This window comes from Poecilia reticulata, linkage group LG1 (assembly GCF_000633615.1).
Source record: "Poecilia reticulata strain Guanapo linkage group LG1, Guppy_female_1.0+MT, whole genome shotgun sequence".
In the NCBI taxonomy this organism is placed as follows: Eukaryota; Metazoa; Chordata; class Actinopteri; order Cyprinodontiformes; family Poeciliidae; genus Poecilia; species Poecilia reticulata.
In genome coordinates this window covers 24,274,808-24,292,340 of record NC_024331.1, presented here as the reverse complement: position 1 = coordinate 24,292,340, position 17,533 = coordinate 24,274,808, and the positions used below count along the sequence as shown (strand labels likewise).

The window sequence follows — 17,533 nt, the reverse complement described above, 5'->3', positions numbered from 1 at the left end:
AATATGAGAAAGGTGAGGTAAAATGTTGCCAAACTTGGTTCCTTTGTCTCTCGCCTGAACTCAAAATAACTAGTGCTTTTGTTTCACCACGTCTAGATTACCGATTACGGTACTGAATTTTACCTGTGCCAAACCCAGAATCTCCCCAGACCGGTTGCAGGTTTTTCAGAATTCATCTGTCGAGCTTCTCACAAAATGTTGCCTGCAATGTTGGCTTCCTGTGTGTTTTGTTGTGTGTTTCAAGATTCTTGTTCTGATTTGGACTCCCAAGTCTCGGAGATCAGCAGGCACCGGGTTATAATGGAGGACCTCCGTTTAGTTCCCTGAGGACCATCCTAAACTGAAAACAAAAGGAAACGGAACCTTTTCTGAATCAGAGGCTCCAGGACTCTGGATCTCTCTTCTTTGAACACAGGGAGCAGCAGAGACCACTCTGTGGGTGAAATGTGCAACTTAAAATTGTTTTGTAAACTTTTCCACACACAAAAAAAAACATCCAGCTGTTTTCTGGTATTAAGTTGACTTAGTTGATGATAAGTTGACTTAATAATCTCTTGATTATTAATTCTTTATGTAAGAATTATTCTTTATGTAAGTAATGCCATCTAAGCCCAGTTCCTCTCCTTGCAACCCAAGCGGTGCACCATCACTTTGATCTGCTGGTTTTACTGCACTGTACAATGACTGCTGGAAAACACAAGTGTTTTGTTCTTGGCTTACCATTCAGAAACTGCATTCTTTTGTTTCTTCGTCTGGGTCTGAGAGTTGTACAATTGTGCATCAGTTTGCAGCCATTTTCCCATGTATAAAGTGCGAGTGTATAAGAAAAAGTGTGAATGTAAATGTTGAGTAAGGGAGCTTATTTGGAAATATATTATAAAGTGACATGAAGCTTTATCTGAAACAGCTCATTCTGAAAGGAGTTCAAGAAACAATTGAACAAAGTCAAATCTCATTATTTGAGTGATTTGTTGCAAAAAATGTAATGAACACATTTTTTTTATAGCTCACAAACCTATCCCAACTTTTTTAAAGAAGCATAATAAGTCCCTTTAGTCTGTCCAGATAAATTGATGGAGGTGGTCACTGCCCCCCGCTCCCCTGACAGCATCTGGTGGTGACGCCAGTGTGGACAGCCCTGTTTATATAAACATATCTTCAAGCAAATATTTTCCATCTGCTGTGTTTTATTATGGGATGGGCTGTGGAGACAAGCCAATGCCCCATTTTGAATTTACTCATACTGAAAGTGAAACTAAGAACAACATAGGCTACGAGCTGCAGCTGCCGTGTCATTACCATTCATGTAGAACTCACGGGTTGGCAGAGGAGCTTGTGGTAAGTTTATTAGATTATATATATTATTTTTGAATGATACACCGCTGTGGTATGTGTTATACGGTCCATACATTTGACTCCACGCTGAGACACACCGTGTGAGGTGGCTGAAGTGTCGAGGGAAAGAAAAGCCGCCGTAAACAACGTGTCGTTAAGTGCAGTCCGAGTCTTTAACCGTCGGGGATTTTATTTAGAGCTTGAGAGTGAAACTCTTGACTTCGTGTCACCGAAGCCCTACACAAGCCGTACGTTTTTACATTCGCTTTTTATTCTGGTTTAAAACAAACAAACAAACAAACAAAAAAAAAAAATCAGTCTGTCGACCGAAAACTCCGTTTCGGTTTTTCTTTTGATATATAGTGACTAGATTTTAAGTCGGTCACTTGTCTGAAGGCGTCATTTATAAGCTTGTGCACATTTTTATTGAACAAAGGAGCTTCTATTCTCAATTTTAAATGTATTCAAATGTTGCATTCAAATGTTGAATGCTTTGCATCAACTGCTGGTTAGAGCTGTGTCGTTTGAAATGCGGAAACTTTATTCTTGTCAGCCATTAAATGCCAAAAAAAAAAAAAAAAAAGCAAAATGATGATACAGGTTGAATAAATACATCTTATCTTTGCGCATACCACTTATTTTACAGTAAAATGTAGGTTTCAATTAACATTTTAATAAACAACAACAAAAAAAAAAAAATCAATTTTACTCTTTTTAGTTATAGTTCACCTTTCTAGAGTATTTACAGCATTTAGATTACAAATTTGTCATTAGCATAAACGCAATATAGAAAAAAAAGGCAAATGTTTTGTTGGATACTATTATCTGATCTCTGTTCCATGTTGTGGAATTGAAAGCTAACTTTAGAAACATTTTTCCATCCTGGGAAAAAAATTACTTTACATGTACAACACTCTATTTGTTGTTGATATACGTACATAAAAGCAACTTTGTTAGTGCGTCACAAAGTGCTACCTGCAGGTCGACCAGGTATCTACACCCGCCTGCAGGTGGCGTCCCAGGTTCTGTGGCTATCAGTTTGTTGCTCCAGAGCAAGTTTTGAAGCAGATGGACTGAAATACAAGGGGTCCCACATTTTGATAGCAATGATTTGTTACAGTTTTTATTTTTAAATAAAGAAATATTTTTCTGATTTGTTCAATTTTGTGAGCTACAGTTTGATTACTTGAAGTGCATTGCTGTCTAATAGAAAGGGTCTATGAATGATAATCAGATAAGTCAAATAGGGACATACTGCATAACTTCTAATTGGTGACATATATATTTCAGTCTAGCTACATGTTTTCTACCTGAATGGGAGAAAATATTAAAATTGTTAATGCCTAAGGATTATTTAAATCATATAAAAGTGTTGAGAATTAAATTAGATTAAAGCTTATATGACTTTTTGGCTGCATTTCCAATTTAGATCTGTTAATAATAATAAGGCAAACTTCTGTTTTTTTTGTTTTCCAGTTTCATCTGCCCATGTAAAAATCATTTTGCACTGTTTCTAGATGCTTCTGGTTCTTTGTGTAAAAAGGTTTCGTCCCTCAGTGCCAAAACAGTCGCCTGTTATAGACTGACATCCTCTGCAGGGTGCAATACATCTCTCCTCCGATAGTCATGTAATAATTAGGTGACAAAAACTGAAGGGTTGAGGATGCAATTTGGCCACCAGTTCTCTTATATTAAAGATACTATATGAAACATGTTCTAGTAGGTAGGACTCCCAGTGTTAAAAGTATAGCCATTCCTTGTGCTGCAGTGAGATCATTTGTTTTTCCAAACTCCATGGTGTGAACGACCTCCTGATCATGCCGGATGTGTGAAAGAAATCAGATGACAATGAGGATTGTGCAGATGTACGGTCTCAAGAGAAAGCTCCAATCTTGACATGTCCCGTGTACACAGCTGCAGCGTCTGGAGTTTTCCTCATTCAAATATCACTCCTTATAAAAGAGGCTACTCATTCTTGACCTCTTAACTTGGCAGTCAAGTTGGAGCGTCCTCAAACTCTGGCCTCTGAAGAATTATAATATGCTTGTGAATACTTTTGCTTGCACGTACAGGGCTGTCTCTGCTCCATTTGTGCTGGTGGGACATTGGCATATAATGCTAAACAGAAACATTTCACCACTGAAATGTGAGGACAAGAGGGTGCTTTATTTGAATGGTTCTCATTAAGAGCAAAAATGCTGAGTTGGCTCTAGTTGCTGAAATGCTGACATTCCCTCCTTTATTGTGTCGTTTCTGTCCTGCCTTTACGACAAGATCTACAGTTTGTGATGCTGACTGTTTTTCTATGTAGCTGTGATCTTTTCGGACGTTTAAATTGAATTGTGTGATGTTGACATGTTAAAATGTAAATCTGCATGCACAGAAATGAGCTACCAGGTCAAATCCAGCCAGTAGAAATAATTAAAAAAAATTCCTCCCCACCTACACACCTAATTAAACTCGTGAGGATGGAAAAATTCAAGAGAACTTTCTCTTTCAGAATGACTGTACTAACAGATGAACTTGTAAGATAAAATGACCTTGTTTATGCAAAGCTGGTCAGACCGGTTCATACAGAACTTGATAGGGAAGGTTATTTACTGTATGAATCTTTTGTCAAAGCATATTTTCTGTTGAATCTGAGTTTCAAACTGACGGGACACTGTGAGGTCCGAATCTTGCCTGACTGCATTTCTCAGCGAGGTACTGCAAATTTGCCCTAGTTCTGGAACTTCTTTTCTTTTTGTTTGACAGAGAAAATTCTTTTTTAATGTAAAAATAAACATCCAGAAGTTCTTTCTGGTGAATTATGATGTAATCAATGATGATGTTTCTGGAGAAACATCCTCTTTATTTACATCCTTTATTTTCAGAAAGCTATATTTTTATGGGAAGTAGGAAGTTTTGTGTTTCTGGTGTGAAGTTTATGTTAGGACTTCATAAGAATTTCATCACGAGTCTCCTGGTATCTTCGTTCAGTCTTCGTTCTGAGATTAAACTAATCTCAGCGACTGAGATTAGTTTAATCTCAGTCGCTGAGTCTAATCTGAGACAGACCAAGTGGACTTCTACCTTATTGGAACCACTCCAGTTTAAAAACATCACTGCTGTTAATGCTGACACTGTGTTATAAAACTATTGTTTTTTTTTTTACAGAGAAGCTTATAATTATTTGCAAAGGGCATGAAGGAAGAAGACGGTGCACTGCCAATGATTTTCCTGTGTGAAACACATACAGAGAACTGAACATGTAGCTTTCCAGGTCACGGTTTGCAATAAGAGTATAAAATCTTATTCAGCGCTATAAGGGAGTGCTATTTACAAGTATTGATATTTTTTTAGTCCACATGTCAAAGTTCCTCTGACTGGAAATACTTTGCATGTTCTGTTCTCAGCACGCTTCACACAGGAATATAAACTGATAGCTGCATTTCTAGTGTAGCTACTGTTGTGACAGTGGTTTAAAGGCTCATAAAATATTGTTTAGCCAAACTATTCACACCTTTTTTCAAATTGCGGTTTTAAGATGATGGAAGTCCAATTAGGTCATGGCCCCAATTAGACTAGTCGTTAGCTTCAATCTCCAGCTTATGTGAGTTTAAACAAAATGAAGGCATTAAGAGATTTTTACTGCAGCTAAGATAACTACTTCTCACCTTACTTCATAAACCCTGAACTGTTTCTTCAATGGGCCTTACCAAGCTCTACCCAGAAACGCCCCTCAAAAGTCTCACGTGACTTCATGTCTCACAAACAAAGCCTCACTGTGCTTAGTTTCTATGTGCAATTTCATTTCGACTGACTCTGTGCAGAGTATTTCTGAGTCGATTAGTGTAGCATTTCTGCCGGATTTTCAAAAAATATCATCCACGACAATGGACAGGGGAACCAACAAGTTCATGTCATCTTTTTTGGACGACATCGAGGTTTTCGAGCCACGCGATGCCTCCAAGATTGTGCGCGTGCGTCACAGCTAAATGCAATCGGTCGATGAGGAGCACAGCAGATCCTCAGACCCTCAGCATAAACATAGCTGTGGACAAGATCACTGATGCCTATTGTTCTTGCAAGGCTGGGTAAGTCGGGCATTCATGGTTTTGAGGGTGATTTCTGTTGGCAAATGTTCTTATGTGCCTAGGCCTGATACACGGTACTCGGAGGCTAACAYGATTAGCGTGGCTAACAYGATTACAGTTTAGTAAAAAGCCTTTTCAGGTAAAATAAAATCTTTAATGTATGTCAGATACGGTACACATTGCATATTGATCTGTTCAGCTAACGTAAGACTGTAACAGACAGGCTTCAGGATGTAGAAGTTGTATCGGTACTGCCATTATGCTGTACTTGGCTAAAAGGTTTTCATAATGGATGTTTTTATTATTGACTTTCTTTTTCTCTTCACTAAACACAAAGAAAGCAAAGCAATAATACTTACACCAGCAGACACTCCTTTGTTCTTATTGATCCTACAACGGTTGAGCTGCAAATGCAGTCGTGCACAAGCTTTGATCCAAGCAAGCCATTCCGTTTCAGATTTTGGAAATCTGTGAATTTTAGTTCCACAAATACGATCAGGATACCTGACATCGCCTGTGCAGATACCCCACTGACAGTGGAGAACCATTCTTTTTCGAGTCCTGACGCAAAAKCTTTCTGCCGGTCTGCTAGTCCACAATGTACATTAGCATACTGTAGCTAATGTGAGACGGTCACGCACGTGGTAGCTGCGCTGTGACGTAAAATGGGCATTAGCCAATGAAACGCGGCCCCTGTGGTAAGGTCCATAGTCTTCATCAGATGTATTTAGCTGTGTGGAACTCCTATAGAGTTAGCTTCATCAAGCTATCTGATACTTAGTTCTGTAAACACTTGACCCGAGAGTCATATTTTCTGTTTGTTTCTGTCAGGATCATTGAATTACAGTCACCAAAGTGCATGGTGATAAAGAACCAGCTGAGTCCTATAATTTTATATCAGTAAACAACAATAAAAGTCAGGCGCATCTTCTAATTCGGTAACAGACATCTCTCTCCTCCATCTTATGACAACCCATTCCTTCAACTCATGGTTTGAATCGATGGATATCAAGGGCGCCTTGGTATGTGTGATAAAGAGATGTTTGAGAAAAACAACTGTGAAAACAAAGAACTGAAGAAGGGCTTGGCCTGTCGATGCTTGTTGGAAGACATTTGGAGGGCAGGATTTGTCCTTGCTTTTGAGAAAATTAAACCCTTCACAAAAGACTCATGTTGGTATAAAAGAAAAAAAAATGTTCCTTTGCTTCACATTGGTCCAGTAACTCTTTATGAGATATAAAAAGTACCATTGCCACCATTCAAACAAGTTCCTTCATGGAAATCGGGAAGCAAATCTCAAAAGTTTTTGGTTTATTTCATTCAGTGGTGGGAAATGTCAGTCATCTGGAGTCGCCTTTGTTGATAGTCATAACTCGGTGACAAAGTACAGATCTGAGTTTTGATAATAGATTTACCTATGTGAGGTCTCAAAGAAACATATCTGGAACACTTTTTTAACAATTACAGATTTCACTTAATATGTCGCAAGTCATGATGTTTCTTTGTACATACTGAGAGGTTTGTTTTTCCCTCTTTGAGGTTAGTTAAATCTGTCATGTTATCAAAAACACTGTAATCTTGTCTAAAATCTTAAGAAGAATTTTTCCAGTTATTTTTTTTTCCTTTCCGTTTTAAGATTTATCGTTCTCATGAAAGGTTGGGTGAGTATGAAACTCTCATGGTTTGGTGACCTTGTTAAAAATATGATTGTATCATTCACACCAAAATGTTGTTGGGATTTTATTGACCTAGACGAACCAATCAGATCGCATCCCTAATCATTGCTTGTTCTGGAGACACTTCCAAATCGCTACGCCTTGCAATAACCTCTGAGTTGATCAGATAAGAACTGACTTCATCATAAACCAAAACCTAAGTCCTAAAACCTTGCCTGTGGAGATTAGCGTCCGACAGAGACATCCGCGTGAATTGTTCTCCTCCTGGTCTGTTGGATGGAGAAAGGACTTTTAAAACTTTTTAAGAGAATATTTAAAGAATAGCTACTTGTGTGTCTGGCACTCTAAAGTTCTGGAACCTCTGCACAAGCCGACTGTTCCATTGGTTGAACCTTCTCCTGGATCCATAACCAGACGTTTTGAATCTGAGTGAATCTAAGCAACTCACAAAAATATTTGGGCTAAAAAAATATTGTCTCGTTTTTTTCACATGTTGTCAATGCCTCTTGCTGAAGTGTGTTGATGTGTGGTGTGATTGTTATTATCTTTGTGACTGTTTTTGCTGATCATATGCTGTGATACGTTTAAAAACGTATTCATCTCTGCACCATTTCTCCTGTCTTCCTTTGTCCCTTTTTTCACTGTTATTAGTATCCTTCTATTATTTTTTACTACATTCTCATGCAGTGCCAAAGCCACAATCCTTGGTCTAATTTTCCATTAGGCCTGGGAACATGGTCGAGTTTTATGGCTCTTTGTTTCATAGTGTCGGGTTGGTAATTAGGAGAGCCTTGGCCTGCCTTTAGTATCCTATACCTCGTCTCTCTCTCTCTGCAGGGGAACACACTGATTACTTGTAGTGTGCTTTCTACAGATGTTTTCCCTTTTTCTTTTATTTCTTGTTTAAATTAGTTATAATTAGTTTTGAAGTTATTTGTCAGTATTCCATTTCATTTGGTCATAGTTTGTTCACTAATCTGATTTCATCTCCACTTTATCATTCCATATAAGCAATTTCTTGTTGTCTTTTCCATCAGTAGTAACACTGCAAGCGAAGTAAGTTATTTACGGGATAGTTCAGCTTTAAAGTTGGACTATTTTGTCAATAAATTCTCAGACTTAATTTGAAATAAGCGTGGCAGTGATCATTCCTTGTTGCGTGAAGAGTTTCTCCTGCCGGTAGTCTGAATTCACTCCTTCACGAGAAACTGACAAGTTTAACTAAAGACACTCTAGCGTTAATAATAATTCATCAATAATAAATTATTAATTATAACGGTTAATAATTACTTAAACATTCATGGAAATTATGATTCCCAACAATGGAAAGTGTAAATAAATGTGTAACACGACCTCGTTGCTGTTATTTGAAAAGGTCAAGTCAACAATTAATCCTTCAGCAGCAAAATAGTGTAGCAGTTTTAGTTGTCATAACACTTAACTGAGTGTAAAGAAGTGATATCTGTATGTTAATATGCTGGGCTACCTGCCAACCTATATTTCACTTATAGTTTACCAACTGTAGTTACCTCAAAAAGAGTGAGGGGTGACCCTGCTATAAATCAAGTCAAGTTTATTTATCGCACATTTCAGCAAGACGACAAGTCAAAGTGTGCTACATGGTAACAAAAAATAGTTGTTACAGTGGCAGAAAAAAAGAGAGATAATGAAAAGTTGTCATCAGATTGGAATAAATCTCTGTTCCACTTGTTAATCAAAGGTTGTTCTAAACAAGCATTCAGCATTTTTCTGGAAGTTTGTTTCATAAAAACTGAAGGCTGCTGCTCCATGTTTGATTCTGGTTCTGGGGTGCAGAGTAGACTTCAACCAGAGGACCTGAGAGGTCTGGTAGGTTGATATAACAAAAACAACAGGCCTTTAGTGTGTTTTGGTGCTAAACCATTCAGTGATTTAGAAACAAACAAAATTATTTTGAAGTTTATCTGAGCTACAGGAAGTCAGGGTATCAACTTGGGGTGATGAGCTCTTTTCCTAGCTTTGGTGAATCAAGTCCATTTCTCTTTTTCTTGTAAGCGAGACAAAAATATGGTAGCAGTCTTTCTGTATGCTGTCCAGCGGTGCACAGCAACAGTTTGGAGATGAGAAATACTATTTTACTTTGCCTCATAAAACCTGAAAATACGCTAGCCATTCCTTCACTTCAGTAAGATAAATAGCTCAAGTGGAAACTTTCGTGGTTTTGAAACCGTATTTCTGAACATCTTGGCGTAGCGTCTCCTGAGTTGGTCAGTTTCGTTACTTTCCTCAGTCACAAATTTTTACAATCCGTAGACATGAGCCATAGATTTATTTTAGTCCTAATCTTATCTTCGTGTCCTTTATGTGGTGAGGTCAACATATGTCTGACAGGTGCCTTTTCACACCCTTTGCACATTCAATTCTCAGCTTCATTAATCTTTAACAATGGACTTAATTGATTTGGTTATTTCATTTCAGGTAAAAAAACATGGCCTCCCGTGCTCCCCTCTTCTTTTTGGTCATTTGCTTCTGTTTAGGACATGCAAAATGTAAGTTTAAGCAAATAAAACATTAATTTGTTTAACATAGATTTAAAAATGCTTCAGAAATGCTTCAGATGATTAATTTAACTTTCTGTTTCATTTTTGCTTTTTTCTGTCTGCAGCCTTCATCGAGGTGGTATGTGATAAAACAATCACTGGTCAGGTTAACCTTCAGTCTATGCTGACCTGTCAGGTTGAAACCACTCAAGAAATACCCGATTTAACGATCACTCTGGTTGTCTGGAAAAAGCAAGGAGATGATCAGTTCATGTCAGTTCTTGATAAGAGAGATGGCAAAGGAAATAAATTCCAGCCCGGCTACAAGGTTACCTTGAACGACAGGACCGTATCTTTGGTCATCACCGACACTCAAGTGAAAGACGAGGGAGTCTATACATGCCATGTGACGACAGACAGTGGTATCGCCAAAACGACAACAAACCTCAAAGTGACAGGTGACAATAACAGATTACTGTTTTAAGAAGCAAATCCAGGTATTTTTTAAAAAATCTGAATATTGTTGGGATACTGAATCTCATACTTTAAATAGATTCATTACAGAGTGAAATATTTCAAGCCTTTATGGGTTGTAATTTTGATAATTATGTTTTACAGATAGCAAAAGGCCAAAATGTAGTGTCTCAAAAAATTTTAATATTTGGAGAAAGTTCAATGTTTGAAACCTTTAGAGCAAACCCTAATCAGGAAAATAGCTCAAAACATCCACAAAGGTTTCCTAAGCCTTTAAATGTTTTTCCACTTTGGGTCAGTACTCTGTCATGGGGAGTACTGCTGACTGGACAAACGTCCAGAGGAAAGTTAATGACACCCTCCACTCAGGTTAACCCACAAAAGGCCATAGCTGAAGAAGCTGTTGTTTTCAGAGTTCCTTAGTCAAGCATATTCCTGGTCACCAAAAGTTAAGTGGAAGTAAAAATGTGTTTGGAAACAGTGAACCAGAGATAACCACAGCCATAAGAGAATATCCATTCACAAATTTGGAGAAGTGGATTAAGGCTGGAGTCCAGCTCAACTAGCATCGAAAAATCCTCCAAATTGGCTACAAATGTGGCATTTCTTGTCTCAGGCCACTCCTGAACCAAAAACACAAGAGTCTAAAGTCCTCTTTTCAGACAGAAATAAATTTAGCATTTCATTTGGAAATCAAGATCCCAGAATTTGGAGAACAAGTGGAGAGGTAAAGAATTCACAGTTCCTGAAGTCTAGTGTAAAGTTTCCATATTCAGTGATGGTTTGGTTTGCCATCCCATTAGCTGGTGTTGGTCCACCAGCAGATGGACCAACACCAGCTGTGTTGACTGAAGCTCAGTCAGCACAAAAATCTATTGAGTTATTATAGAGCACTTCATCCTTCTACTTACAGGACAGTTTTATGGAGATGCTAATATTATTTTCCAGCAGAACCTGGTACCTGTCCACTCTGCTAAAGGTACCAGAAGCTGTTTTAATGGCTATGTGTTACTGTCTTGATTGGGCCAAAATCTGGCCTGACCTGAACCCTGTGGAGAACCAGTGGGTGTAGTGAAGTGAGCTGCATTGTTTGGCTTACCTTACACCTACGCAATGCCGCAGGCTCATCTTTTCCATGCCATGCCGCAATGACGCAGTAGTTCATGCAAAAGGAGGCCCAACCAATGCATAGAAATAAACATTCTTTTCAGAAACCTGGATTTTTAAAAAATATTATGTAATATAAAAATTTTCTGATTTGTTAAACTTTTGGTTTCCTTTTCTGTAAGCCAAAATAATCAAAATTACAAGTACAAAAGGCTTAAAAAAATCTACTCTTTGTGTTATTAATCTACATGAGATTTACTTTCTGAAATGAGGGACAAAATACTATGAACGTTTTTACAATATTCAGGTTTTTTTTATAGCTATACCTGTGCTTTTGTATATCATTAGTTATTTTTGGATAATTCTCTTCAGTCAGTTGGCTCTCTAGTTAAGCTGTTTTGCTGTGTCTTAATTTTTTCAACTGCATCAAATTTTGTGTTAAAATTTTAAAGTTCTGTTTACTTGTCGAATTCTTTTTGACTGGGTTATCAGTGTTGAATATAATTTTTGGTTTTCACTTTGCTTTTGCAGCCAGATACAATGCCCCAATTGTGGACAGCATCGATGAGGAAATCGTTCGAAATGCTTACAAGTCTCTGATTTGTAAGGCTACTGGCGGCTACCCAAAAGGCAAACTGCGCTGGTTTGATGAACACAAAATGGAGTGGACGGCAAGCGCAGAGCTAACAGTGAACAAAACGGAGGATGGTCTGTTTGAACTCTTCAGCAAGCTGCCTTTGATGAAAGGATCCACCTTCTCTCAGTACACCTGCGTGGTCTACAATGCCAGCGGCAACAAAGAGGACTCAGTTCCAATAATACTACAATCGACAGGTGTGTTTTGCTGAGACTCCAGGTACTCCAAATTGTTGGAGGGGGGGTTTCAAGCAAAGTAACTTTAACATATGAATTTCTCATATGTTAACATAAAGGCTCGTTTTGAAGTATAAGCTGCTTCTTACAGGCATTACTTCTAAGAACTCGACCTGGAGTGCGGCGTTCATAACAAACACGTGTTCATCTGCTCTACCGCTAGCAAACAACCGTACTGATTAAATAACATAAAAGTCAAGCAGTTCCCTAAAAGACCAACAGATGGCAGCAATGCACCATGCAAAACAAAACACCCACAGTTTACAGGACACACTTCCTGCTAAAGAGCCCCCTGGTGGTTGAAGAAAAATCCACATATAAACTGAAAAATACAATATATGAAAAAAAATCTGAATGTTCACTGGTATTGTTCAGAGGGCCGGACCAAATGTGGAGGCGGGCTGGATCTGGCCCGCGGACCGTAGTTTGGGGACCACTGACCTAGAGTCTCAGGAAGAGCTGTAACAAACACATTTTAGTTAAAGATTACTCAATCCAGGACCAACCACACGTTTTTCTTTCCCCCGTGGGAGGTTGAGGCAAGGTTTAACCTTCCAACGGAAAACTCAACTATGAAGGAGTTGTGGGCCATATGAAGACAATTGTTCTGTAAATGTTCAACTGCAAAATCAAAAGTTTAACAAAACAAGATCACAAAAAATGGAGGTCTTACTGTGCTGAATTAGTTTCTCTTTAAAGCTGCAAGATGGTTTCTTTTTGTCCGTATTATTGCTTGTCTCTTTGGACACAAATAAGTAAAGAGACATGCTGATACATGTCCTGATCAGACGTATCTGCCAATCCAAACTACAAACATTTGCCATAAAGGTGAGGCAAGACAGCGCACGCTAGATGAGACAGGGTAACACTTTATGGAAAAACTGTTCTATCTCTTGCTAATGGGAAAGCTTTTCTGAATATAGACGCTATCTAAACTGTCATATCTGCCATACAAATTAGTATCTGTTATTCAACTGTGTGAATCAGCAGTAATGCGTCTGTTAGCTACCCTTCATCTTTATTTCTTTGGGGTGAAGCACCTTAAACATGTTAAACCTTATTTTAACGTGTACTTGAAACCTTTTATGTCATAATTCAGCATTTGAAATCAACAATGCTTTACTGCTCCTTTCAGAAAAGGAACCGTACAAGAAGCCACTTTCGGCAATAATTGCTCCAGTCTTGGTCGTCGGGTCGCTGATTGTGGGGTTGCTGTTTGCACTGTTAATCTGCAGAAGACGCTCCCAACGTGAGTATATGTCTGATATTTGGATTGAGGTTTGAAATAAAGATAAATGATATCTAAAGAAGCTCAGCTAAGACTTTTACAGTCCTGATTTTGGGGCAGTGTGTGGGGTAATGGTGGGATGGGTACCTCATATATGGAGGCTGTTAATTTGGGGTTCAAGTCCTCAACCTCGGTCCTTTCCTGCATGTTTTCCCCCAGTTTGTCTGTGTCTGTCTCCTGTCTGATTATTGTGAATAAAAACCACCATTTCCACTAAACCTTAAATCAGGAAAGGGGAATAGAAAACTTCAGTAGTAGATGATTGTTGGATTTTGTACACCGCCAAAAATCATAACATGTCTGGCTTCATTTAAAGATAAAATAACACATATCTAAAATATTTATATGTATTATAATTAAGGTTTAGTTTTTACACACCCTTTACACTCTTTACAGCTGAACGCCTTACAAATCTCCTCCTTTTTTTCCATAACTGCTAAAGTTTCATCAATACTCCCACAGATGTTGGTTAAGTAGATCTAAGAGACAAAGCTCAGAATGTCATCTGACAACTGTAGCAATTCATTTAGTTGAGTTTCTTTGAAGTCTGTTCAGTTGAAACAGCATTGCCAATTCACCTATGAGTTATTTGGAACAGAACGTACTGGAACTCTTTTATACTTATTGAAACATATTTGTGGGTATTCGTTGTCACAGTTTTGACTTATATTTACCATATACCTTGTACTCACTATCTTAATACAACTGGCAATTTTTACCATCCATTTTCTTGACACCCTTGTCCCTTAGTGGGGTCGGGAGGTGCTGGTGCCCATCTCCAGCTAACGTTCCGGGCGAGAGGCGGGGGTCACCCTGGACAGGTTGCCAGTCTGTCGCAGGGCAACACAGAGACACACAGGACAAACAACCATGCACACACACACTCACACCTATTTGCAATTTAGACGGACCAATTAACCTGACAGTCATGTTTTTGGACTGTGGGAGGAAACCGGAGTACCCGGAGAAAACCCACGCATGCACAGGGAGAACATGCAAACTCCATGCAAAAATACACCGGGCCGGGAATCGAACCCAGAACCTTCTTGCTGCAAGGCAACAGCTCTACCAACTGCGCCACTGTGCAGCCCTGGCAATTTTTACATATAATAATAATAATAATAATATGACATTGGTAGGGGCTTAAAAGACAAGACCAGAGGTTATTTCTGGCCACCTTATTTTCTTGTGCCAACTTATTTAACAAGAGTCTGTTAAAATGGACAATCAGAGCTCAGAGTCAAAGAGGTTACAAGTTACTGGGCCTGACACAATTGCTGTTAATTTTTATTGCACTCTTGAAAGCCGATGTGCTCAGCAGGGGGTCATATTTCATCACTTCCTTCTCACAAACAATAAAAGAACTATGAGGAAAAGTTGATTGCAGGAAAGACTTGCATAACAACTGAAAAGTGACCATTCAGGTTAGGAAAGTACCTTTAAACATTGTTTTTGTTGTTAAAGGTTGGCTAAAGTTATCAAAATGGTAGATCGATTTTGCACTGAGTGTATACCCTCTGTCATATTTTGCCTTTTTCCAAATGTCTAACAGAAAAAAACCGGAGGTCCTCAACCGCTCCTCTTATGGGTACGTCCATCTTTGGACAAACTGTTACAGCTCTTGCTATTCTTTTCCAAATGGGCATAAATGGTTAACACCAAGTTAAAGATGGAGGTCGTTTCTGTACTTATTTCTGATACTTCTGTCAGCTCTTTAAATTAATTTGCATTGAGACCTGTTGAGCCAACAAATGTTGCATGTCGTTAGGGTTCATCTAGTTACGCAGTATTGTGAAGATTCTGTATTTTTCCAGTCAAGGTTAAATCACGCTTACATTCCAGTCCTGTTGCAGCATGTGGGAACTTTACGTGAATCATGTGTTCATCATTAACCAGCAATCTCTTCTATCCTTGGACTAAATCCAGCTTTTTTTTACTTTACTTAAACTAATAGTTTGGGACTTTTAAAGTAAGATTCTGCTGAAAGCTGTAACAGTTTTATTTTCAGCAGATCACTCAGCTGAAGCTAATGGCTAGTGGCTAAGACTTATGCAGTTTATGCTAACATTGTTTATGCTAACTCTGGTTTTGCTTTGGCATTGGGCAGTTATTTACAAATATCCATTTTTCTGTGTGAAACATGACCTGGGAACAGAACCGCGCCTCCTTTTAGGAGAAAATGTAGGCGCTTGTGGCTTGGATGAATCAATACGATGTCTGGAGTGTTTGGTGCAATACAAGCGAAAGGTTGGGATCAAAAATGTGTTTTGTGAGTTTTGGGTTCTTGGATGTGATAACAGATTAGTTAAATAAAATTTTCTAAAGAACACTTCAGCAGTGTGGAAGAAACGGTTGCAGCCCCTTTACTGTAAAGTGTTTCAATATAATTTTGTGAATCAGTTACTAGCATCTACGTCGTAAAATTGTTGCCTCCTCTTGCATGATATCTGAGCTCCTAAAACTTACAAGACATATTTGTTTTGTTTTAAATAAGCAGATATATTTAAAAACAGACTTGTTTTTAAATATATTGAGCTCTTTTGCAACAAAAAAGCTCCCATTCAAACCGTAGCACCTACTTTTCCCTAAAAAAGAGGTACAGCTGTTTGTAGAAGTGAGTCGACATTCATTCCATCGAGTCTCAGACTCTTCTTCTCTTGATGTTTAATTTATTTCATATTGGTGTTGCTGCCCCCCTCTGGTGCAAATTTAGATGCAGATTTAAAAAAACAAAAACAGGAAGGAATGTCTGTAGCTACTAATGGTAGCAGAGGTTTAGAGTTATTTACAGGTAAGTTAGTAAGTGCTTAACCTTTAACCTATGATATTCCATAAGGACTTTTTCTCTGTGCTCAGGCTTCAGGTGCTGGGGGATCTGTTTGTGCTTGTTTGCCTTAAACTTTAAGCGGTTGTGGGTTCACATCTACTTTCTACAGCTGCATATTCTTACAAAATTTTACACTTTCTTTCAGGGACACATAACATGGTTCCCCATACAGATCAAGTAATTGGTAAGCATGCCAATGTTAAAAGAATCCATTGAATGTATTTGGTTTATATCATTTCGCACATTTACACTGGATTTAAATAATACGCCTGTCTGCAGATCCACCTCCTCCTTACTGTGAAGAAATCAAAGACGGCATGGCCTAAGGTAATACTTCAACTTTTAAACTGTAACTGAGAATACTGTTTATTCCTACACAGTTTTTTTTTTTTTTAGTAAATTTCATAAATCTCCTTCTTTTTCTTTGCAGGAGACCCAACGAGCTGCATTTATGTATTCACTTTCTACCAAGCTCCAAAATGAGCATTTCCTTCTTTGCTAACCTCCACCTTTATGATACAACTTTCTTTACAATGTAAAACTGTGCATAGCCAGGGATAACTTGTGCTGTGATTCACTAGTAAATTCACAATTAATCTGAACGCACCAGAAATATTGTTAAAGAGAGATTAAATCAAGTCTGAAAACAAGATGGGCCAGTTGAGTGGAGAAGAAGCTGAAAGGAAGTGTGTACAAATTTAGGCCCAGACATGTGAAAACAACACAAAATGGGATACTGGATTATAGTTATTAGAGGAGGACTCGGCCCAAGCAGATATGTGGTGGCTGTTCAGGGAAATATGAGAAGACAGACACGTCTGAGTTTGGCCCACATTCAATAGCCTTTGGCAGCTCAGCAGAATTTTCTTTGTTTTCCTTCATCTCTTTTGTGATATTATGTAAGAGGTATGAGGAAAGCACTGAATCGGGTCAGAGGGCAGTTGTGAGTATAACTACTAGGGTATGTGCATTGTACACTGACAGTGCTCTGCATTTGCAGACAGTTGAGTGTGTGTGGGTGTGTGTGTGTGTGGGGGTGTGCGTGTGTGTGTGTGTGTGTGTGTGTGTGTGTGTGTGTGTGTGGGTGGGTGTGTGTGTGTGTGTGCTTTTAGATGAGCAGTCCTTTCAATTTTGTAATTTTATTTCTCTTAAAAATGGAAAACATTGAAACAAGTTTTTGTTGTTTCTATAACCAACTGTCCAGCAAAGTTTTCTCCGACGGGAGGTAGTACTTCATTCAGAAAGATTAGTCGTACACTATTAGACAAAAACTGGGATTGTAACTTGTAAACCAAAGATAATTTCTCTTCTGTGAAATTCATTGTGTCTGCAGCTGCTGCTTCATGTGAACTATAAAA

The 17,533-nt window shown here is 38.4% G+C and overlaps 1 protein-coding gene across 3 annotated transcripts; it reads left to right on the top strand.

Moving 5' to 3' along the window:
- Positions 1 to 1,197: 1,197 nt before the first annotated feature.
- LOC103467963 (CD276 antigen) lies at positions 1,198 to 17,222 on the top strand. 3 transcript variants are annotated; one of them, XM_008414727.2, is made up of 9 exons: positions 1,198 to 1,338; positions 9,545 to 9,615; positions 9,732 to 10,064; positions 11,719 to 12,021; positions 13,196 to 13,309; positions 14,901 to 14,936; positions 16,321 to 16,359; positions 16,455 to 16,502; positions 16,606 to 17,222. In XM_008414727.2, exons 2-8 carry the CDS (start codon positions 9,555 to 9,557, stop codon positions 16,499 to 16,501), a joined length of 933 nt encoding a protein of 310 aa, XP_008412949.1. In that variant the 5' UTR covers positions 1,198 to 1,338; positions 9,545 to 9,554; the 3' UTR covers position 16,502; positions 16,606 to 17,222. The 3 variants fall into 3 exon arrangements, with proteins under 3 accessions (XP_008412949.1, XP_008412954.1, XP_017164116.1); XM_017308627.1 differs by lacking the exon at positions 1,198 to 1,338 and adding an exon at positions 1,483 to 1,583; XM_008414732.2 differs by lacking the exon at positions 14,901 to 14,936 and having other exon boundaries at positions 1,200 to 1,338.
- Positions 17,223 to 17,533: the final 311 nt, after the last annotated feature.